Here is a 24,133-nt window from a genome sequence, read left to right as displayed (position 1 = left end):
AGTCTTCTTTCCAACCGGCATAGGTACTAGCTCCCATGTTGCATTCTTTTGAAGAGCTTCCAATTCTTCATTCATCGCCTTGGTCCATTTTGGATCCGTCAATGCATCCTGCACGTTACTAGGAATAGATACAGTAGATAATTGATCAATAACAAGTGCATGTGACCCAGAAATCCTATGGTTAGACATAAAATTAGCTATAGGGTATTTAGCTTTGGCTTTGATATCTGGTTCATATTGTTTCTTAGGAATTCCCTTTGCAACCCTTTGTGATTTCCTAGGTTCGACACTTTCTAACCCAGAAGATTCATTAAAGTTTAGGGGTACCTGAGGAGGATCATTCTGACCAGAATCTTCAGTTGGTGATGCAGAAGGGGAAATATCTTGTGTGTGAGCTTCAGATACGTCATGATTTTGATTCAAACTATCCAGAAAAGTCGTCTCTTCTGACTCGGAATTCACAACACTCTGTTCGGCAGTTACATTTTCTGACTCGGAATTCACAACATTCTGTTCGGCAGTTACATTTTTTGTTTCGGAATTTACAACACTCTGTTCGGCAGTTGCATTGTCTATTTCGGAATTCACAATGCTCTGTTCGGCAACTGCATTTTCTGTTTCCAAATTTCTACCCTCAAATGTATCCTCCAAATTTTCCAAGTCTTCAAAGACATCAAAATCAATGATAGAACAATGAGGGTCCCCTTCACAACCTCTCTCCCCCTGAAGGGAAGACTGAGTAGCTCCCCCTGAGTAATAAGGCTCAGATTCATGAAAAGCAACATCAAGAGAGACATGTAAAGTGCCAGTAAGAGGATCATAACATCGATAACCCTTCTGGAAGTCAGCATAACCAACAAAGATACACTTACGGGCACGGGGATCAAGCTTGCTGCGTTGAGGCTTGGGAATATGAACATAGGCTGTGCACCCAAACACCCGGGGCTCCAAATTAGGCATAGAAGGGATGGTCAAAAATGTATGAAGCTTCTGATGAGGATTTTGAAACTCAATCACCCGTGAAGGAGTACGGTTGATAAGATATGCTGCAGATTTTACTGCCTCTCCCCAATAGGACCGAGGTACATTCATGCCAAATAAGGAAGCACGAACAACTTCCATCAACTGCCTGTTCTTCCGTTCTGCTAATCCATTCTGTTGAGGAGTATAAGAATTGGAGGTTTGATGACGAATTCCATGTGACCGGCAAAACTCAATCATAGGGCCATTCACAAACTCTCCACCATTGTCAGACTGAAACACTCTGATGGATTGTTGATACTGAGTTGCCACCATGTTGTGAAATTCGATAAACATTCCAAATACATCACTCTTATTCTTCAGTAATGACACCCATGTCATGCGAGTGCAATCATCAATAAACGTTACAAAATATCGAGCTCCAGAAAGAGAAGGAATCTTTGCAGGACCCCAGACATCAGAGTGAATTTTCATAAAAGGAACATGACTTTTATTAAGACTTGGTGAATATGAAATACGGTGGCTCTTGGCCAGTTCACAAATGTCACAATGGAAATCCAAATCACTGACAACCGAAAACAAATGAGGTTGCAGCTTCTTAAGATAACTAAAAGATAGATGACCTAAACGGCGATGCCATAACCATACTGCTTCCTTTGCATTCTCTACCCCATTAATCTGATTAGCTTGCCCCAAAAGATGCTTCTGGTTTTCTCCAGTCTCTGTCAGATCCAGGTAGTATAATTTTCCCCTTCTAACACCATAACCAAGAATCCGCCGAGTCAGAATGTCCTGAAAAACACAGAAAGATGGATAGAAGGTCACAATACATGCAAGTGCTAAAATAATCTGACCAACAGATAGGAGATTATAAGCTAGTGAGGGAACAACTAGGACAGATTCAAGGGTTAAGGTATCAGATACAACAATAGAACCTTCTCCGATGACCGGAGTTGGAGTACCATCAGCAGTAGAGACAATATTTTGAGAGGAACGTCTAAGGTTTTTCACAAGACTAGGGTCATTGGTCATATGATCAGATGCACCTGTATCAATTATCCATGTATTATTCAGAGTAGCCTTACCCTTCATACCTGACTGCGCTACATTAGCGGAGGCATTGTTGAGATGCTCTTCCTCTGTAGTAGCAATAGCCGCCTTGCCCTGATTCTTTCGAGGTTTCCTGGTGAAGTCCCACCAATCAGGGTAGCCAATCACTTCATAGCACCGCTCCTTGGTATGACCTACTTCCCCACAGACAACACATTTTTTGTTTGCGTATGGGTTTGGTTTGTCATGAGGACGGCATGGAGAAGGACCTGAGAAGCCTGGAGGAGGACCTGGTCGGCGTTGAACGGCCATAACAGAAGATTCGGTAGGTACCGAACGCCCCATAGCTTGTTTCTCTGATTGCACCTTGCGAATGTAAGCATAGCTCTGCTCCAAGGAGAATTTAGGCTCCTTGCGTAGGATTTCTCCACGCACCTGATCATACTCTGGGTCAAGTCCACTCAAAAATAAGTGAACACGCATCCGGGACATTGCTGAAGTTTCTTGAACAACAGCTGCAACATTATCATGTTGAGAGGCCACCCTTTGATCAATCTCCTGGAACATTGCCACTAACTCATTGTAGTAGGTCGGAATGGGCCTTCCATTCTGCTTTGCTTCAAAACACTTTTTATTCAACTCAAATATTCGGGTTTCATCAGAATCATCATAAAAGGTTTTCTCTACAGCTTCCCAAATATCTTTCGCAGTAGGAAGACGAATATACCTGTTCATGAGAGAGGATTCCATGGAGTCAATTAGCCAACTTTTCACCTTTTCATTGTCCGTGGCCCAAGCTTCATACTCTGCAGAATTCATGGCTGGTTCAGCCTTTACTCCAGTCAGATAACCAACCTTTCCTCGTGCTCCAATGCGCATTCTCATAAGAGGAGCCCATATGGTGTAGTTGGATTCATTCAAGACAACACTTGTGGGGAAAGCAGAGTTGTCTTGTTGGGTGGTGTAGTGGTGATGGATGATCGGTGAGGATGACACCATTGTCTTCTCGGGATTTGACTGTTCGCCTTCAATTGTAGGTCCGGCCATTGAGGAATTTGGGGTTTGTTTGATTTTTTTCAGGTTTGGTTTTTCTAGGGTTTCAGAAAAATTCAGGGATGGCTTGATTTTAATGGTGGTGGTACGCAGCGGTTTGTGGTGTGCTTTGGGATTCAGGATTCAGGATTCAGGAGTCAGGATTCAGGATTCAAAGGATGCAGGCAAGTTCAAAGGATTGAACCTGCTCTGATACCAAGTAGAAAAGAATACTTTGATTTAGGGTTTTCAATAATAAATCTATTCATCCCACAAAGGGGTATATATACAATGATAAGATGAGTAGTCTAACCCTAATAGGAAACAATCATTCCTATAATTACATGATAACCTAAATTATGATTACATAAGATTTACAGCTATTCTACAAGCAATATACATGATTACATTTACAGAAAGCATTCAATTGTAATTACAACAATATTAAGCTGCTCAATCCTAGCCTTGTAACTGATGCTAAACTCTAGCCATAACAGATCCTTGACAACAACAATATCAAGCTGGACATAAGTCATTTAATGGAGGAGTTTTGGTTGTTGTAACTGAAGCTTGATTTGAGGAAGAGATATGCAAAGAATCTGTGGTTCTAACATCCCCCCTCAAACTTGAGGGTCCTGGACTCACAAGTTTGCGTGACAGCAAGGAATGGCGATGCTTATGCAATGGCTTTGTGAGGAGATCAGCCGGTTGATCTACGGAAGGAATGAAACAGACCCTATGGCTCCCAACGGCAACCTTTTCCCGGACATAGTGGTAATCAAGTTCTATGTGTTTCGTGCGAGCATGAAAAATGGGATTGGAAGCCATGTATGTGGTGCTCAAATTATCACAATGTAATAACACAGGAAACTGAATATTGGCACCAAGTTCATAGAGAAGATAGCCTAACCACATTGTGTCCGCACAAGCATGAGCAAGAGAGCGATATTCACTTTCTGCGCTGGAGCGAGCTACGGTGGGCTGCTTCTTAGAGCACCATGAGATGAGATTGGAGCCAAGGAACACGCGATAACTAGAAGTGGAACGCCTAGTGGTTGGACAACCAGCCCAATCAGCATCAGAATAGGCGGAGAGAGTAACAGGCTGACGCTGTGATGTAAAGAGTAATCCATGTCCAAGAGTTCCCTTAACATATCGGAGAATGCGTTTGGCAGCAATCAGATGGGGCACACGCGGCTGACTCATGAATTGAGACACCATGTTGACTACAAATGCAATGTCAGGACGAGTTATAGTAAGATACTGTAATGAACCAACCAATTCCCGAAAAGTTGTGGGATGTTCGAGAAGTGATCCAGCAGTAGAACTAAGATTTGACTTGGCAGACATTGGTGTACTGGCAGGCTTGCTCAACAAAAGATCGTTCTTAGAGAGAATATCATGAGCATATTTAAGCTGATTTAGGTGTAGCCCATGCTGATGACGAGTAACCTGTAAGCCAAGAAAATAATGAAGAGGACCTAGGTCCTTGATGTCAAAACCTCGCCCAAGACACTGTATAAAGCTCTGAAGAAGATGGTCATTACTCCCAGTCACCACAATGTCATCCACATATAAGAGAAAATAGATAATATGTGGACCATGACATCCACACATCACTATGAATAATATGAAAAAGTTCGGAAGCAAATACATTATTTGATGGGAAAGGTAATTGGTGTGATTTGCTAAGTGCACAATCACGACAAAAAGTACGAAAAGAAGAAGTGAAACCAATGGTTGACTTGAGAGAATCTAAGACAGTAGAAGATGGATGGCCCAGACGGTTGTGCCAGAAGGAGGAATGAACGGTTGCGAGAGCATGAGGAATTGTTGGGTCGGACGACAAAAGAAGAGGATATAGCCCATCTTTACAAGGGCCCTTAAACAATTAGAATAAGATTACTGTGTTTTCTATTGTTTTCCATTACTTGGGTCAAATTACACTATCTTTTGTAGTGATTCAGAAAATTTGTGACAGATTGGAGGAGATAAACTCCAGCTGACAACTCTGAACTCTTTAGAATCTACAATTGCAAAGAGAAAAGGAGAACTAGAAGTCCCACAAACTGGAAAGCCCTCGTGGACTAGACGACTACTACTTAATGAGAAATTGTTGTATTTAAAATCAGGTATGAGGTTGTGTGACTTGTAATCATTGCATATTCTTTCTACTCAAAATTCATTCAATAAATCTATTAGTTATTAAAGGAATTAGAGAAGTAATATGCATGCTGGCAATTTATGTGTATAAACTTGGAACACTACGCTAATAACATCTGTATTCTGCATTTTCACAAATTGATGGATCTATCTTCTGTATTTTCACCAGTTGAGAGTTTTCTTTTCTCACTCTAGGGAAGAGGCAGATGAGCTATGTCTAACACTAGAGGAGAATGAGGATAAGTCAAGTACTGCCTCAGAGATCGATGGGAGATGTGCTTTATTATTCCATGGTTCTGCTGGCCCTTAGAGATGGAAAAATGGAAGATGTTCTAGAAATTCTACGACGTAGATTTTCTCAGTCAGGTATCTAGGAAAAGAGAAGTCTCAGGACACAAGGCTAGGCATGGACTGTATTCTGTTAAGTTTTGAGACGTGCAATACCATTCAAAGTTTAGATGGTCTGTTTGTTATGATCAAATATTCTTCACCACCATAGGTGGTATTTTTGCACCTTGTTTGCATCTAAGCTGGTAGTTTTGTACTGATACTTGTACTCTTTGATACCGCTTGGATTGAAACTCAAAAGGAAATATTAACCCAAGTTAGATATCTTGCAGGAAATTGAAGCGTACATATAATGTTCATATGGCCTTGACATCTCCATGAATTAATTAGTAGATTTGCTTTCATTTCTATTGGTGACAAAATGATTAGGAGAATCTTTTCCTGAACCTTCAGAAAGAACTCTTTCCCAAATGTGATCTCTTCAGCTCCATTTTTATTTCTTGATGATTTCTTGTTGAAACTTGAAACTTCAATAGACTATACCAAGACATCTGCAAAAAGAAATACAGCAGGTAAAAGTACATGGCAAAGATTCCTTCTCATTTTTGTACATAAATGTTTTTGCAGATTAATTAACTGTAAGGCAAATCTCGAACATGATCAGTAACAGACTCAACAAAGCCAACCAAAAGCACAACTAAGACTCCGCAGGTAAACCCTCTTGATGAAGATCCTGTACAGAACATGAACTGCATGGTAATTGGTGAAACAACTTGATCATGTTTGGTGAATATGGTAGATAGCTGCATTAGTGCTTCACTGCTTCTAGAATCAAATTCCCTGGTCGTCATCCAGTTCTCAAAGTTCCCAGTTTCCTATGAATAATTAAAACCAACAAAATAGCAAGAAAATATAAGCACAGGTCAGTGCTAATAACATCATAAGCAAAGATAAAATCATGTTTGAACTTTGAACCGCCACTGTGGCGATGCCCAATTGAACAACTCTAAACACATAAGAGGATCGTCTAGCTTAGTTATAACGTCGCAAAGTTCTTCAGGTATAAATCAAGGCAACAACTGGGATACAGACCTTTGAAATTGGGCTTGATTAAGAGTTGGTTTTCTACTGGATTCAGGATTCTAATATATTATTCTCTCCTTCTAAGAGATCGTGATGGGGATAAGTAAAACTTATGCAATGAAAACCGCTCATAAATACCACGAAATCCAGAAGAAGCAACTTTGGGTACTGTGTCAAAGTGGGCTTCAGTCAACTAGTGTATTGGCCTCGATCAGAGTAATATTAATGGGATTCAAAGTATATGAACGACCATCCATGCTCTTCAGGTTGGACTAATTAATAAAGATGAATTACTGTTGTATTGGCCGCTGCTTCTAATATTTTGCAGCCAGTTGTTCTACTATTTGATTGCTCCACTCAAATAGCTAGATATTCTGTATCCAAAGTAATTTTTAATCTAGTTAACTAAACTTCCATTTTAGATATTTGTAGGTTAATATTGTACCCTATATATGGAGGAAAATTATTGCTGAGGTAAAAAGTGAGACAGATCAGAAAATCTCAAGCACATAAGTTTGTTGAGTTTGTAGTTCATCTATTCATGCTTCATTTTGCTACTGCAAATTAATCAAATCATCCAAGTTGTATTTTTGATTATATTTTGTTTAAATACAAAGTAGAAGCTAACTCAAATTTTAACATCTCTCAAGATGAAAATATGATACACTCCTTTGCTTCCTTCACTTAAAGTTCAATTCTTTAACTCAATGCATGTTAATTGTGTCCATGGTTGAAAACAATGTTACAGCAGCTCACCAAGTTTGAATGTTACTGAAAACAATGTGACAGCAGCTCACCAAGTTTGAATGTTACTGAAAACAATGTGACAGCAGCTCACCAGCAAGTTTGATGGAAACTGCCAACTTGATGCTTATCGAGGGTTATTGTAGTAAGTTTTTTGGACCATGCATTGTTGAATTGTATATTTTCCAAGGAGCTTTAGTCTTCAAATTTGTTTGTCATGGCATTGGCAGAACTAACATAGAACTTTCACCATGACCTGGTCTACGTACGCTTAGTTCTGTGTGGCCTATGTGCTTTTCCACTTTCAATACCAGAGCTATTTTTGTGAAACATAAAATAATTAACATTTTTCTCTTCTGGGAAACATATTGGGGTAGGGATGCAACTGGGTAGTGGTACTTTGTTTTTCTCATTCATCTTCAGTTTGCTTTCGTCACAGTATGGCGCTGAAGTATTAAATAACATAACTCCTTCACATCCATTATTCGAGGGACAAACTCTAGTCTCTCCTGGCCTAATATTCGAATTGGGTTTCTTCAGTCCTAATAGATCTGGTAACAAGTATGTGGGAATATGGCACAAGGATAGATTTCCACGTAAAGTGGTATGGGTGGCTAACAGGAATAAGCCTCTTGCTCTTATAGACACCCTGGCTAGTTTGAGAATTAGCAGCAATGGGAGTCTGGAGCTTGTAGATGGGAAGCAGAATTTTGTGTGGTCAACCAATGATACTATACAGGTTTCATCATCTAATACTAGTTCAGTTGCTGCAGTTCTTTCAGACGATGGAAACTTTGTTGTCAAAGAGGTTATCGGAGCTGGTGAATCAATATGGCAGAGCTTTCATCATCCTGGTGACACTTTGCTACCAAACATGATGTTGGGATTCGATATTAAAAATGGAAAAAGCTTTTTCTTGACTGCCTGGAAAAGTGAGAGTGATCCATCTAGTGGGATATATACAACTGAACTCGGAAGGCGAACAGATATGCCAGCGCAATTGATCATTTGGATTAATCGATCAATTCCCTTCTGGAGAAGTGGGCCATGGGATAAATCAAAGTTCATCGGCATGCCAAATATGGATGATCGATATCTTAATGGATTTAAAGTAGATGAAAATGTGGAACAGGGAACAAAGTATTACTCTTACAACTTACCTGAGAAAACTCTCGGATATTTAGACCTCTCTTCACAGGGAAAGTTGAAGCTTATGTATTCAGAAAATGGTAGGAACTGGTCACTCAACTGTGAGGCACAAAAGAATCGATGTGACATCTATGGAACATGTGGGCCTTATGGGATTTGCAGCATTTCTGAATCTCCAATCTGCAAGTGTTTGAAAGGGTTTGTACCAAAGTCACACCAGGAATGGAGCAAAGGAGACTGGACCAGTGGGTGTGTAAGGAAAACCGAATTGTTCTGTGACAGACAAACAAATAAGAAGTCAGTACCATTGCAAGGAAAAAAAGATGATAATGATGATGGTTTTTGGAAGATCATACGGGCTAAAGTACCAGATTATCATCAGTATATTACATCTTTGGATCTTGAAGACAAGTTCAATGACTGCAAGATACAGTGCCTGAATAATTGTTCATGCCTGGCTTATGCACTTGTTAATAATATTGGGTGTCTAGTCTGGTACAAAGACCTTATTGATATACAGAAATTTTCCAATGGGGGAGTTGATATTTATATTCGACTAGCACGCAGAGAACTAGGTAATTGATAACAATGCTTGCAAAACTGTAGTTAGCAATATCTTATGATTCTTATTTTTTTCTTATGTTTTTTTTTTCATGTTGTAAATTAAATTGCATGCAGGTGAAGGAAATTCGTTTAAGTTGATTGCCTGCCTTACAGCTATTGGTTTAATTATTATCTTGGTTGCCATAGTGTTCAGTTTACACAGGTTGCGAGCTAACCGAAAGGGTAAGAGAATGAGAAAGAGGAGATCAATTAGTCTGATGCATTAGTACATTTATCAGTATCTCTGCGAAGTACTAGACTACTAATCAAATCATAATAACTTCCCTGCAGAACTACATAAGAGCATGTGTAGTTATATACTGGTTGATATCCATAACTTCTGTTGTTTTATTCTGACTTGGTGTTTGACGTTTATACTTGCAAATTAACAAAGCTTGCCTTTGAATGAACAGAATCGATTCCAACTTCTAGGGACACTCTTCGAGAATATATTGGAAAGCACGATCCATCAGAGCTATTGATCTATGATTTTGATAACATATTAACTGCTACAGACAATTTCAGCATTACAAACAAACTCGGGCAAGGAGGCTTTGGTCCTGTTTATAAGGTACCTATTTGTTTACTTGCGGGTAATACATCATTGTTACAGGTAAAAGAATACAAACATGAACACCATGATTAACTTGAGGACCTCGTATAGGGTATGCTACAAGATGGGAAGGAAATAGCTGTAAAAAGACTATCTAGTAGCTCAGGACAAGGCATTGAAGAGTTCAAGAATGAGATGCTGTTGATCTCCAATCTTCAACATAAAAATCTTGTTAGGATCATGGGTTGCTGCGTTAAACAGGATGAGAAGTTACTGATTTACGAGTTCATGCCAAACAAGAGCTTGGATACTTTTCTATTTGGTTAGTTTTATTAGTGTTTTATGTTCAATTGCAGTGCAAAACTCATCCAGTGCATAACTCATCTTCACCTATCTTCTTATTTCAATGAAAGTATCTTTGCTGTTTGTAAATGTCAAACTTGGGGCAACCATGAAAATTACTTTGAAAAGTAAGTTACTCACTTATCTTTTCTTATTTAACAAGAAAAAGATAAATTAGAAACGTCTGAAGAATTGAACCTCAGCATAACTTGGATTCTGGAATCACAGCTGCATACTGACATAAGCTAGCTATGAATAGTCGCATGGCATAAATTACTCGAGACAAATAATCCATTCACTACTTTCAGTTTATGTCTGTCATATATAATGCATAGAACTATTAGATATTGAATGTGTCTGTAAGATATGCTCTCTGCTGTGTATTCATATCTCTTTGATACATTCATTAATTACTACTTTTCATACAACTGTGTCTGCATTTTAGAGCAATTAAAGCTGGTTTTAACCAAGTTTTGAAAGGGTAGCAATCTCATGATATTTCAATATTGTTGCATGCATGGGAGTCATGATTTATCAAAAACCATTACTTATTACACTCTAAGTAGGTGCATTGATTATTTGATCAGATACAAGGAAGAGATCAGTGCTTGATTGGGCGACACGCTTTAATATTATTCAGGGTATTGTTAGAGGGCTTCTTTATCTCCATCATGATTCGTATGTGAAGGTGATACATAGGGATTTGAAAGTCAGCAACATTCTCTTGGATGAGAAAATGAATCCAAAAATTTCAGATTTTGGATTGGCTCGCATAATTGAAGGAACACAAAATCTTGAAAATACACATAAAGTTGTTGGAACACGGTAAGAATCATTTCCTTCCTAATCTCCAACATAGTTAATTGTTACCTACTAATTAGTTTGCCATGCAGTGGCTATATGTCTCCGGAGTATGCCATGGGAGGGCTGTTTTCTGAAAAATCTGATGTCTATAGCTTCGGGGTATTGGTCTTGGAGATTATTAGCAGCAAGAAGAATATCAGCTTCTCTTTATATGACCAACAGCTAGGCTTTCTAGCCTATGTAAGTTCATACTTTAACTTCTAATGTAAAATGTGAACTCATGGGCAGCTTCTTTCATATAGATTAAACCATATATATGAACCTTTATAGGCATGGAACTTGTGGAATGAAGACAAGGGATTGGAGTTAGTAGATGAAACATTGGGTGGTTCATATTCCTCATCGGAAGTATTGAAATGCGTGCATATCGGGCTTCTATGTGTACAAGACAATGCTGTGGATAGGCCAACCATGGCTGATATAGCTTTGATGTTAAGCAGAGAGAAAGATGGTCCACAACCTAAGATGCCTGTATTCACTATCCAAAACTCAGCTTATCATCCTCGACCGCACTCTGAGAGTATTAATTCCTCCAAAAATGAAGCTAGCATTACAATGATTGAAGGTCGATAATTGCTATCAAATTGTTACATCACAATGCAATGCCTTTTGGTCATTCTCAAGGGTTCTTATACATATTGAGGGTTTTCTTTTTGGTGTAGAAAACAACCTGTTTTTATTGGGGTAAGTAGTATATGAAGGTCTTTTCATATTGACATTTTTGTATTTACAAATTTGTATACAATAATTAAGTCTTGACCAAGTGATAGTTTTTCCTCAAAAGAATTTCAATCTTTGAAATTGGTTCCTTTAGATTTATCATGACAAAATTTGATATACATTGTTGAGTCATTTCAGACCACCTTAGCTTTTGAGTTATCACTGCACATACCCACAATTCTTTGTTTCTATATTTACTGCCATATGAGATTAAAACTCAGGTAATTATGAGATGTTACTTGTGGATGTCAATCATTATAGAGAAACTGGGTCAATTATCCCATTTCACAACCAAAAATGAAGAAGAAAAAGGAAAGCCATAAATGGCGGTTGTTGGGTCTTCCCATGACTCTTGTACTGAATTGTTTCTATTGTAAATTTCTGAGTTGTTTCATTCTTGTACATCAAGCTCTTACGTATTCCAGCTATTTTGTCATGACGATGACGACGACGATGATGATGGGTGATATGATTCCTTCATGTAGAGATTGATTGGTTTTAGTTGAAGGGTTGAGGGAGAAAAGTCATGGGTGATATTTACTCAATTACTTTTTTATTTTATTTTTTGGACCAGAATTTACCTGTCTGATGATTTCTTTGCATGTAATCTGCATCTCTCTCAAAATGAAACTATCATACACTGCTTTGCTTCCTTCACAAGTTCAATTCTTTTTCTCAATGTTAATTGTGTTCATGGTTGAAAATATTCACTTAAAGTTTGAATGTTACTGAAAGTGACTAGATAAGATAGTGAGATATGGACTATATCAATGATGTTACAGGTTTACTTGCCCAACACAGTCCTTGTTTGTTGAAAAACTAAAAGTGGCCAAAAAAGATACTGAGATGTCATTTAGTCACGTCAAAGTTTACTGATATATGCTCTTCTACTTGACAATCAGTCAATCATAGTTAAAAAAACTTAGGTTTGATTTAAAAATTAATTAATAGCTTTGAAAATGAAGATGATAATGTAGAGTGTACAGAGCTTCGCTAAAATTCTACCAAATTTTCATTGTTTTTACAGACTTATATATTATTGGGATGACAATCGTCTTTTACCTTTATCCATGTTTTTTTCAATTCATCTTCAGCTTCCTTTGATAGATATTGGGTAAATTTCTATCTTTTTCTATTCATCTCATACTGCGGTTTAAATAGGATTACAGATTGTACACAGAAGGAAAACATTTAACACCTATATTAATAGTCCTATGATTGCAATTTAATCACCTATCATTACAAATCAATCAATCTTATCCTATCATTACAAATCTATCAATCTATAATCAATCAAATATTAATCCTAAGGGGCCGTGACCACGTACCCAATTTTAGCCTAAAAATTGCCCACTTACTCTAGTAAGAGTTTTTTTACTCCCATTTACCCAATTTAAGCACAAGTGACATTTTTACCCCCAGTCTAATTAATAAATTACAAACTTCTCTCTCTCCCCCCCCCCCCCCCCCGTCACGTCAACTGAGCAAAGTGACCACCACCTCCGTCGACTCTAAGACGCCGAGTTCACTGCAATCTTCGCCGGATCTCTCTCGCTCTCTCTCTCTTCCCCCATGTCACGTCAACTGAGCAAGTGACCACCACCTCCGTCGACTCGAAGAAGCCGAGTTCACTGCAGTCTTCGCCGGACGAGGATTGGACAGCGGTTCATCAGGAGCTAGGCGTTGGGGACTGGAAAACGGCGTCCATCCATGGAGGCTTTGCCGTTCCTTAGCAGATCTGCAACCGACCCGAACACATGATGTGGCTGACCCGAAATTGCAGCGATCGGAGCCGGCGCTAGAGCTTCTTCAGCCTCTAAGAAAGTCAAGTTAACAAACCGATCGACGGCTTATATGATCACCGACTAATCGTCCAGACCCGAACGTCGACCGACGTATAGCCTTCGGAAGTCGGAGACGAAGCCATGATGTCGTCGAAGATGGTGATTGGGTGCCCAGAGGTTTACTGGGTGCCCATATCAGTTTCTAGTTTTTTTTTTTTTTTTTGGCTACCCACAACATTTCCTGGGTGGTCAAATTTTATTTGTCCAGTAGTGATTGCTTTTTATTATTATTATGATTTGGTTGGCAATAATAAAATTACTGAGGGGCAATAAAATGTTTATTGGGGCAATAATAAGATTATTTATTTGGATAAACCTCCGAACGCTTTCAAAATTCAAAATATCTTCATTTTCACTAATTATTGATCCCCAATAACAAGTTTATTGGGGAGCAATAATATGATTATTGGGGGGGGGGGGGGTAATAAAATCAGACGTCGGAATCCGGTCACCAGTCCGGCAGTCGGATCCGGGATTCAGGTGATTGGTTGTCGAATTCCGGTCACTAGCGCGGGAGTCAGGTCACCGGTCGCCGAAGACCGCGGCCGGCCACTGGTCACCGGAGCACAGCAAGGTGGAGGATGACTTCTCTCTCTAAGTGAGAAAGAAGGAGATAGCAAAAAGTCCCAAAAATAAATAAAAAGAATAAAAAAAGAATTAATTGGGTATTAGGGAAATAATCTCTTAAAGTGTTTTGGGTAAATGGGGTTAAAAAACTATTAGTGGAGCAAGTGGGCAATTTTTAAGCTGAAATTGGATAAATGATCATTTCCCCTAATCCTAATTGGAACAGCTCAGCAACACTCCCCCTCACAAACCATCCAGCCCAAGCCAAAAAAGTTATTGCTTGAGTGACCGCGTTGTCATCTCGCATGCCTAATCTTCGGCAATCCACCATCGACGGCATACCCGACGCATCAAGCACACGCCAGTTGTTCCTCCACCCCTTCATGCCAGCAAGTCGCCACCCCATCCAACCAACCTCCTCCACAGGACGGCATCAACCGACCCAAAGAAGATCGGAGCACTCCAATCCGATTTGAACCGCATTGAATCCGTCACCGCATCCAGGCAACCTCAACTCTACTCTTGAGGAGAACGACACCAGCCTTCCCTGCTAATTAACCACTTAACCTGACTGAACCTCCTCACGATTTGGTCAGTGCAACCACCATCACACAACCTTCCCTTTGACTGAGATTATTCCAAGAACAACCACTACCGGACATGGAGTCCACTCTGACCCATCCGATGACGATGCCAAGAGGGCGTGTCATCGGACGGAATTTGGTTTTCTCTTGAAACTGCAGAGGCGACTCTCTAGGGTTTTGCTCTCTTGCAAATTCTTTTGTTTTAAGAATTTTTTTCTTTTTTTTGTTTTAAGAATTTTTTTTCTTTACATGTAAACAAAGTTTACTCTGTGAGAATCAAACTCTTATCTTAGCCTAATTGTAACCTAATTCCTAATCCTCCTTCACCGCCTAAGCAAATCCCAATTAATTGCAATTTATTTTATTTTTTTCTAGTTATATTGAAGGAGAATCAAACTCTTATCTTAGCCTAATTGTAACCTAATTTCCAACCCTCCTTCACCGCCTAAGCTAACCCCAATTAATCGCAATTTCTTCCCAAATGAACCCAAAAAAATGGAAACTAGCCTAGTTGACAGGACCCGCCCCGGATTTCACCCTGAAATCCGAAGAGGCCCTGCGGGGCCCACTTTAGAAGAAATTCTACCAAAAATTTGACAGAACTTCTCCTAAAAATGGACAACCCAAAACCTGTAGAAAAACATCCACACTTCTAAATCATCCATCCTTATTCTCCTGGAGCCACCCTGCTCCCTATATCACAACATCTCACATCTCTCATTTCATAAACAATTCTGAATTTAAGAATATTAATCTCATAGGTTATCAGAGCAATCTAATGTATAGGCGTACAAGAGAATAGAAAACAAGATAAATGACCGATGCTTTTATAATGCGGAAGCTATGACAGCTATGCCTCAACCCCAAGTACGCTCGACCTCAAGCTAAACTGGCCTGCAAACTGGGCATTTAAAACCGAAGGGCCCAGGGGAAAACATTTAAAATCCGTTAGAGTGAGTGGACAAAAAATAAGTACTTCCAAATGTATAAGTAAAACTTAATTCTTTCCCAAGTTATTCTCTAAAATCTCGCATGCAGTAACAATCTTGAAAACACTCTTAATCATCCTCTTTACCGAAATCTCAATCACGTAAAAATAGAACATCTTGAAATCTCTTGAAATCTCATCCTCAATCCTTATAAAAACATCCTTTTCATGAGGCTCGTTTGATGACTAGAAAGGACTGCTGTCTAGTCATCTCATGCCATCTAGGAGAGACTGCCACCCAGATGACGCATAGGAAGGAACTGCCAACCGGAATAGGAGGCGGTGGATAGAAGGGACTGCCAACTAGCCACAAGTAGTAGACGGGACTGCCGATTAACCACAGGTAGTAGACGAGACTGCCGACTAACTACCTCATGTCATCTGGAAGGGACTGCCAACCAGGGGACTCATCGAATGGGACTGCCAACCGGGCTGTAGTCTGGAAGGGACTGCCAACCAGACTATTACCTAGAAGGGACTGCCAACTAGGTAAGATACGCATGCGCCAAAACTGGCCTCCTTAATAAACTGAATAGCCTCCTTAATAAACTGGAACCTGGAAACAACCTCTTTACTTGCTTTCGGAAAGAAACTCGTTGTTACTTCAATAAAACATTAAAAATTTACCGAAAGCATAACTCAGGATTATCTCGCTAAATCAAATCTCATTATCTCCATAAATCCTCGAAAGCATCCTCGAAAGCATAAAATCAAATACTCTGTAAATCAATAAATGCTTCCGGAAAGAAAACTCAATCTAACTTCAAGGTTGATAAGTGCGGAGCTCAAAGCTCAATAAATCTCGATAATTCAATCATGCTCAAAAATTCGATGAAACATTCGTATTCCTGAATCCTCATAAAAACCGATATTCGAAATCCATAATTCTCATAATATTTGCTGACTCAGTCACTTCCCGAAAATCATTCCTCAACTCAATAACTCATGAATGACTATCTCAAAAATCTACTAAAAGCCCTCGGGAAGGAATTTCAATACTAATCTCGTAATTCATAAATAAATCTCGATAAATCAACACTCAAATATTCAAAACATAATTAAATCTCAATTGGAAGAAATTAATAATACTGCATGCGGAATTAATTTAAATATAAATGTCCACTCACAGTACTGTTTAGGCGACCATGCATACGAGTTCTTTCGTCGAGCAATAGCTCGGTACGTCGCCCTGTACACAATTATTTTCCGTGAATAACTATTCAACAATCAAATACGATTCTCAAAATCAAATCCTCATAAATCATCTCTCCACTTCTTCTCTGATTCAACCCAAATTTTACATCTAATACCAATTCGTTATCTTAAAGGTTCTAAGTCAGAACCAAGAGATATCCGACGGTCGGATTCTCGTAAATCGATAATCGAAATTCTAAATTCCCAGAAATTCATAATCAATTAAAAACTTCTCCAATTCCAACCAAATTCACATATTCAACCTCTACCAAAATTATAGGATTTAACTAGCTAATAAAAAACATAATATAAATCACTGTTCATACACCGCACTATTCATGCGGTGACACTGTTCATGCGGCGGCCAACTCCTCCTCCGGCCACCAAATTTCATCCATAGCATCATCTCAACATTTCCAATAACTTTCTCAACTGTGACAAAGTCAGAAAATACCTTGAAGTGGCCGAACAATTAAGCAATCCGAAGTACAGTGAAATTTTCCAATTATGCTTTCTTCCTCCACGCTTCGAATCGCTGCAAGAAGAGTGGCTCAAGGCGCTTCTAATGGACCTGGTTTTGTGGCCGAAGGTGACCGGAAATCGGCGTTGACCATTTTGCTACAGTAAAAATGTTGGCTTCGATCTCCACATTTCCAGCCAAATCGCGGTAAACAACTCCCACATGCAGGTTAAGGAGGAGGAGACGAGTCTATCTAGGCCAGCAGCTCGCCATTTGGTGGTCTGGAGGAGGAGATATGCTGGAGGGAAAGAGAGTTGCAGAGGGAAGAGAGTTGCAGAGGAGAGAAAGATAGAAAACCACGGGAGGGAGAAGAGAGAAGGAAAAAGAAAACTTACCCGGCTCAACAGTAAAAAATTCAAATATATACTTCTTACTATGAACAGTAATTTTCCTTTTTCGCGTATAACTTTCGCATATGAGCTCCGATTTTTACGTACCACATATGCACGCTCTCGGTTTAACGTCATCTACAACTTTCATGAAGAACATTTTCTCAAATTTTGACCCGCACAAAAAGTCAACTTTTAGGGCCCCCTAAAATGTCGAAACGGAGCCAAAAAGTAAATGTAAATGTCGTTTACCCATCGAAAGACTTGTAAACTGGTAAATTTAGGTTCGGGACGTTACAATAGTATATGATGCGTAGAACGCGGCAGATATCCCATTAAAAATGTCATGTCAAAAGAGGTTGTGGTTCACAATGCAAGTTACCTGATGATCAGTGATATGCAGTTGAATAGTTGAAGACATGCATAAAGTCCCCAAACTGTTCCAACAACTCAGTAATCTTATCCTATCATTAAAGGAGCAGAGACTTGCTATTACACCTCGGTGATTGATTTGTTACCAGATCAACAGGTTTCTACCCTTAAACAGTTAGAATAAGATTACTGTGTTTTCTATTGTTTTTCATTACTGGGGTCAAATTACACTATATTTTGTGAGTGATTCAGAAAATTTGTGACAGATTGGAGGAGATAAATTCTGGCTGACCACTCTGAACTCCTTAGAATCTACAATTGCAAAGCAAAAACGAGAACTAGAAGTCCCACAAACTGGAAAGCCCTCGTGGACTAGACGACTACTACTTGATGAGAAATTGTTGTTTTTAAAAATCAGGTATGAGGTTGTGTGACTTGTAATCATTGTATATTCTTTATGCTCAAAATTCATTCAATAAATCAATTAGTTATTAAAGGAATTAGAGAAGCAATATGCATGCTGGCAATTTATGTGTATAAACTTGGAACAGTATGCTAATTGTTGGCATGCATATACCTCCTTGGCACAAGTATCGGAGGCACAAGACTTGAGTCGCCAATACAGAAGTAAGGAATCAAAGCCCCCAGCTGAGGGTCCCGATACCTCCTAGGCACAAGTATCGGAGGCACAAGACTCATATCGCCAATACAGAAGTAAGTAAAGCCCCCAGCTGAGGGTCCGGATACCCCTCGGGGCAATATCGGGAACCCCGATCATCCCACACTGAAAGAAACGGAACCAAGCTCCCACAAATCTGCTACATTAAGGTCATCTCTCCAACTACCCAAAGATGTAACTGTTTACTATCACTTTCCATTATCATTATCTTATAACGATACTGACTTAGGCATCGAAGAGTTGAAGGCCGACACACCTGGTCTTCCCTCTGACCTTTGTTTGTTTTACAGATAAGCAAGAGCGATAGCGATAGTAGCATACCAGAATACCTGGTGATTTAGCTGGATCGAACCCCTCCCGAGACAGCTGAAACACTAATGACATCTGTCTTCTGTATTTTCACCAATTGTATTTTCACCAGTTGAGCGTTTTCTTTTCTCACTCTAGGGAAGAGGCAGATGAGCTATGTCTAACACTAGAGGAGAATGAGGATAAGTCATGTACTGCCTCAGAGATGGGAGATGTGCTTTATTATTCCATGGTTCTGCTGGCCCTTAGAGATGGAAAAATGGAAGATGTTCTAGAAATTCTACAACGTAGATTTTCTCAGTCAGGTATCTAGGAAAAGAGAAGTCTCAGGACACAAGGCTAGGCATGGACTGTATTCTGTCAAGTTTTGAGACGTGCAATACCATTCCAAGTTTAGATGGTCTGTTTGTTATGATTAAATATTCTTCACCACCATAGGTGGTATTTTTGCACCTTGTTTGCATCTAAGTTGGTAGTTTTGTACTGATACTTGTACTCTCTGATACCGTTTGGATTGAAACTCATGAGTTTCAAAAGGAAATATTAACCCAAGTTAGATATCTTGCAGGAAATTGAAGCGTACATATAATGTTCATATGGCCTTGACATCTCCATGAATTAGTAGATTTGCTTTCATTTCTATTGGTGACAAAATGATTAGGAAATTCTTTTCCTGAACCTTCAGAAAGAAACTCTTTCCCAAATGTGATCTCTTCAGCTCCATTTTTATTTCTTGATGATTTATAGCTGAAACTTCAATAGACTCTACCAAGACATCTGTAAAAAAAATACAGCAGGTAAAAGTACATGGCAAAGATTCCTTCTCATTTTTGTACATAATTTTTTTTGCAGATTAATTAACTATAAGGCAAATCTCGAACACGATCAGTATGAGACTCAACAAGCCAAGAACCAACAGAGCCAACCAAAGGACTCCGCCGGTAAACCCTCTTGATGAAGATCCTGTACAGAACATGAGTTGCATGGTAATTGGTGAAACAAATTGATCATGTTTGATGAATATGGTAGATAGCTGCATTAATGCTTCTAGAATCGAATTCCATAGTCATTGAGCTCTCAAAGTCCCCAGTTTCCTATGAATAATAAAAACCAGCAAAAGAGCAAGAAAATATAAGCACAGGCCGGTGCTAATAATATCATAAGCAAAAGATAAAAAGCTTTTAATGTAACACGTCTCTGACAAGAAATTTTAGTGCAGCCATAGGCCAAATTAAAGGAAAAAGCTAGAAAAGCTATTTTAAGAGCAGTAGCGCAACACACACTTTGCAGTTTGCATGTTTGGATCTGGTGGCTAACATTTTTTTTTCAAGTTAATTATTAGTTTCTTTTAGCTAGTAAATTGAGCCACCTAAATGAGGGTGTTCATAGAATGGGTGACCGACAGCCACTGATAAGTCTGTCCTAAGAGCAAGTTCACTCGTTGGGTCACTGGGTCACCTACTATTCATTCCTTTTTAGTGTATATTTTCATTCTCTGGGTCACGAAATACACTGTGCCCGTGACCCAGGACACGAAATACACTGTGCAGGTCACCATTGTGACCCAGAACACTGTACAGGGTGACCCAGGGCACGGAATACACTGTGCTCGTGACCTAGAGAGTGAAATTAACAATAAAAAACAGTGAATAGTGGGTGACCTGATGACCCAACGGGTGAACTAGTGAACCACTATAAATTCTTGTGTTCTTGTGTTTGCTTTCTTTTTTCGTTGTTTGGTCGCTCATCTAGTTCCATATCAATATTGTGTTTGTTACGCTTCCGCACAACAAACTGATATCAGAGCTCTGGTTCTGAATTGGGAGTTGATTCATTGATTGGAAATCATGGTTGACGAGAAAAAGAAAGGGACTGAGTCTTCAGGTTCTTCGCGTTGGTCGACTTCCAGGCCATCAATTGGTAATGCCAAATTTGAAGTTGAAAAGTTTAATGGCACCAACAATTTTGGCATGTGGCAATGTGAGATGATGGATGTCTTGTGTCAACAAGAGTTAGATATAGCTCTGGAAGATAAACCTGCAGACATAGATGATGTAGAGTGGGCGAGAATTAACAAGTGGGCTTGTGGTTCTATCAGAATGTGCCTTGCTAAAGATCAGAAATTCTTTGTCATGAAAGAAACTTCTGCAAAAGCGTTGTGGAAGAAATAAGAAGACCAATATATGATCAAGAGTGCTGAAAATCGGTTTCACCTGAAGAGGCGGCTTTTTCGATTTAATTATCGACAGGGTGTTTCTGTGTCTGAACACATCAGTGATTTCAATAAGATACTTGCAAATTTGGCTAATTTGGATGTGAAAATTAGTGATGAGGATAAAGCGTTGTGTTTGCTAAATTCTCTTCCTGATGAGTATGAGCATTTGATTACAACTTTGTTGCATGGAAAGAATGATGTGAAATTTGATGATGTGTGTAATTCATTGATAAATAATGAGTGCAGAAAGAAAGAGAAGCAACTTCAGAATGTTTCAAGTGAAGCACTTGTAGTAAGGGGCAGATCTGATGAGAGAAAACCTACTGGAAAAAGAGGTAAATCTCGTTCCAAGTCAAGAAGTAAATTTCCTGCAAAAGATGAGTGTGCTTTTTGTCGCAACAAAGGTCATTGGAAGAAAGATTGTCCTAAGTTGAAGAATAGAGACAAGAAGGATTCTGAATTGAATGTTGTAAGAGATGATGAAGATGTTGACTTTGATTTTGCTTTGAGTTGTTCATCAGCTTTTGAAGATTTTGAAGAAGATGAGATTGAGTTTGCTTTGGCTAGTTCATCTGCAGTTGGTTATTCTGACAAGTGCATTATGGATTCAGGTTGTTCACATCATATGTGCCCTAATAGGGAATGGTTCTCTACTTTCAAGGAGTTGAATGGTGGAGTAGTTTTGATGGGAGACAACAGTCCTTGCAGAACAAGAGGGATTTGTACAATTCGTCTCAAGATGCATGATGGAGTAGTCAGAGAATTAACTAATGTCCGGTATGTTCCAAATTTGAAGAAAAATCTTATCTCTTTGGGAACTTTAGAATCAAAAGGGCACACAATTACATTGAAAAGTGGAGTTGCTAAAGTTGTCTCTGGTTCACTTGTGATGATGAGAGGTGAAAGGTTTAGAAATTTGTATTTTCTACAAGGGAGCACAGTGACAGGTGAAACAGCAATATCTGAGACTACAGATGATGATGATGCAGACAATACAAAATTATGGCATATGCGTCTTGGACATGCTGGTGAGAAAGCAATGCAGGGATTAGTGAAGTAAGGTCTATTGAAAGGTGCAAAGACAGGAAAATTAGAATTTTGTGAACATTGTTTCTTGGGAAAACAGACTAGAGTTATATTTGGCACTGCAGTTCATCAGACTAAAGGTACTCTAGATTATGTTCACACTGATGTATGGGGACCTACCAAAACTGCATCTTTGGGAGGTAAGCATTATTATGTCTCTTTTGTTGATGACTTCTCTAGAAGAGTATGGGTGTACACCATGAAGCATAAAGATGAAGTCTTAGATATATTTGTGAAGTGGAAGAAGATGATTGAGACTCAGACCGGTTGAAAAATTAAGAGGCTCAGGTCAGATAATGGTGGTGAATACAAATCTGATCCGTTCTTGAAACTATGTCAAGATGAGGGCATTGTGAGACACTTCACAGTTAGAGAGACACCACATCAAAATAGGGTGGCAGAGCGCATGAATCAGACTTTATTGGAGAAAATTCGGTGTATGTTGTCTAATGCTAAATTAGGCAAAGAATTTTGGGCTGAGGCAGTTGTGTATGCAAGCCACCTTATTAATAGGTTACCTACTGCTGCACTTGAGGGAAAAACTCCCATGGAGGTATGGTCTGGTAAACCTGCTACTGATTATCATTATTTACATATTTTTGGTTGTCCTGCTTATTTTCATGTCAGGGAAAGCAAGCTAGATGCAAGGGCCAAGAAAGCTATATTCTTGGGATTTAATGAGGGTGTTAAGGGATTTAAGCTTTGGTGTCCAGATGTGAAGAAAGTTGTTGTAAGCAGAGATGTAACTTTTGATGAGGCTATTATGGTTGATCAGAACAAGCAGAAAAATTCTGATGAGCAGAGAATGACCGTAGAGAGTTTGCAGCAAGTGGAGTTAAAGAAAAAAATTGTTGAAACTCCACTTGATCCAGTGAGTCCTAATGTTGATTCAGATTATTTAAATATTGAGGACATGAATATTGAAGTAGAGGCTCCAACCCAAGAGCCTACACAGCAAGATGGACCAATTGCAACTACAAAGGGAAAAATGAATGCTCAAAAGCCAGCTTGGCTTAATGATATGGTGACTTATGCACTTCCAGTTACTGAAGAAGAAATTCCTACTACTTATGAAGAAGCTGTCATACATGCAGATTGTGTAGAATGGGAAAAAGCTATGGGTGAGGAGATGAAGTCTCTTCACAAGAATAAAACATGGGAGTTGGTTCAGTTACCGCATGGGAAGAGAGCAATTGGTTGCAAGTGGGTGTTTGCTAAAAAGGAAGGATCACAGTATAAGGCTAGATTGGTAGCTAAAGGTTATGCACAAAAAGAAGGAATTGACTACAATGAGGTCTTTTCTCCTGTTGTTAAGCATTCTTCTATTCGTATTTTATTGGCCTTGGTTGCACAGTTTGATCTTGAGTTAGCACAGCTTGATGTAAAAACTGCTTTCTTACATGGTGAATTAAAAGAAGAGATATATATGACTCAGCCAGAAGGATTTAAAATTGCTGGTAAAGAAAATTGGGTCTGCAAACTGCATAAATCATTGTATGGTTTGAAACAATCTCCAAGGCAGTGGTACAAGCGGTTTGATAAATTTATGTTCGGTCAAAAGTACACTCGGAGTCTTTATGATCCATGTGTTTATTTTCGCAAGCTACAGGATGGGACCTTCATTTATTTGCTCTTATATGTTGATGATATGTTAATTGCATCTAAGAGCAAGGTGGAGATAAATAAATTAAAATCACAATTGAGTGGTGAATTTGAGATGAAGGACTTGGGAGAAGCTAAAAAGATTTTGGGCATGGAAATTGAAAGAGATAAATCAAGAGGCAAAGTTTGTTTGTCACAGAAGCAATATTTGAAGAAGGTATTGCATCAGTTTGGCATGAATGATAAATCTAAACCTGTAAGTACACCTCTTG

General features: G+C 39.1%; 2 protein-coding genes across 3 annotated transcripts; one reads left to right on the top strand and one right to left on the bottom strand.

Moving 5' to 3' along the window:
* Positions 1 to 3,579: 3,579 nt before the first annotated feature.
* LOC112184207 (uncharacterized mitochondrial protein AtMg00810-like) lies at positions 3,580 to 4,680 on the bottom strand. Its single transcript, XM_024322476.1, has one exon. It carries the CDS (start codon positions 4,678 to 4,680, stop codon positions 3,580 to 3,582), a length of 1,101 nt encoding a protein of 366 aa, XP_024178244.1.
* A 2,897-nt stretch (positions 4,681 to 7,577) lies between these two features.
* LOC112189970 (G-type lectin S-receptor-like serine/threonine-protein kinase At1g61500) lies at positions 7,578 to 11,580 on the top strand. 2 transcript variants are annotated; one of them, XM_024329381.2, is made up of 7 exons: positions 7,583 to 9,065; positions 9,169 to 9,276; positions 9,507 to 9,664; positions 9,758 to 9,968; positions 10,576 to 10,813; positions 10,882 to 11,032; positions 11,123 to 11,578. In XM_024329381.2, exons 1-7 carry the CDS (start codon positions 7,721 to 7,723, stop codon positions 11,423 to 11,425), a joined length of 2,514 nt encoding a protein of 837 aa, XP_024185149.1. In that variant the 5' UTR covers positions 7,583 to 7,720; the 3' UTR covers positions 11,426 to 11,578. The 2 variants fall into 2 exon arrangements, with proteins under 2 accessions (XP_040369671.1, XP_024185149.1); XM_040513737.1 differs by lacking the exon at positions 9,169 to 9,276 and having other exon boundaries at positions 7,578 to 9,065; positions 11,123 to 11,580.
* The last annotated feature ends 12,553 nt before the right edge of the window (positions 11,581 to 24,133 follow it).

The sequence above is a fragment of the Rosa chinensis genome, chromosome 2 (genome assembly GCF_002994745.2).
Source record: "Rosa chinensis cultivar Old Blush chromosome 2, RchiOBHm-V2, whole genome shotgun sequence".
NCBI classification, from domain to species: domain Eukaryota; kingdom Viridiplantae; phylum Streptophyta; class Magnoliopsida; order Rosales; family Rosaceae; genus Rosa; species Rosa chinensis.
This window is presented reverse-complemented; position numbering and strand designations above follow the sequence as displayed.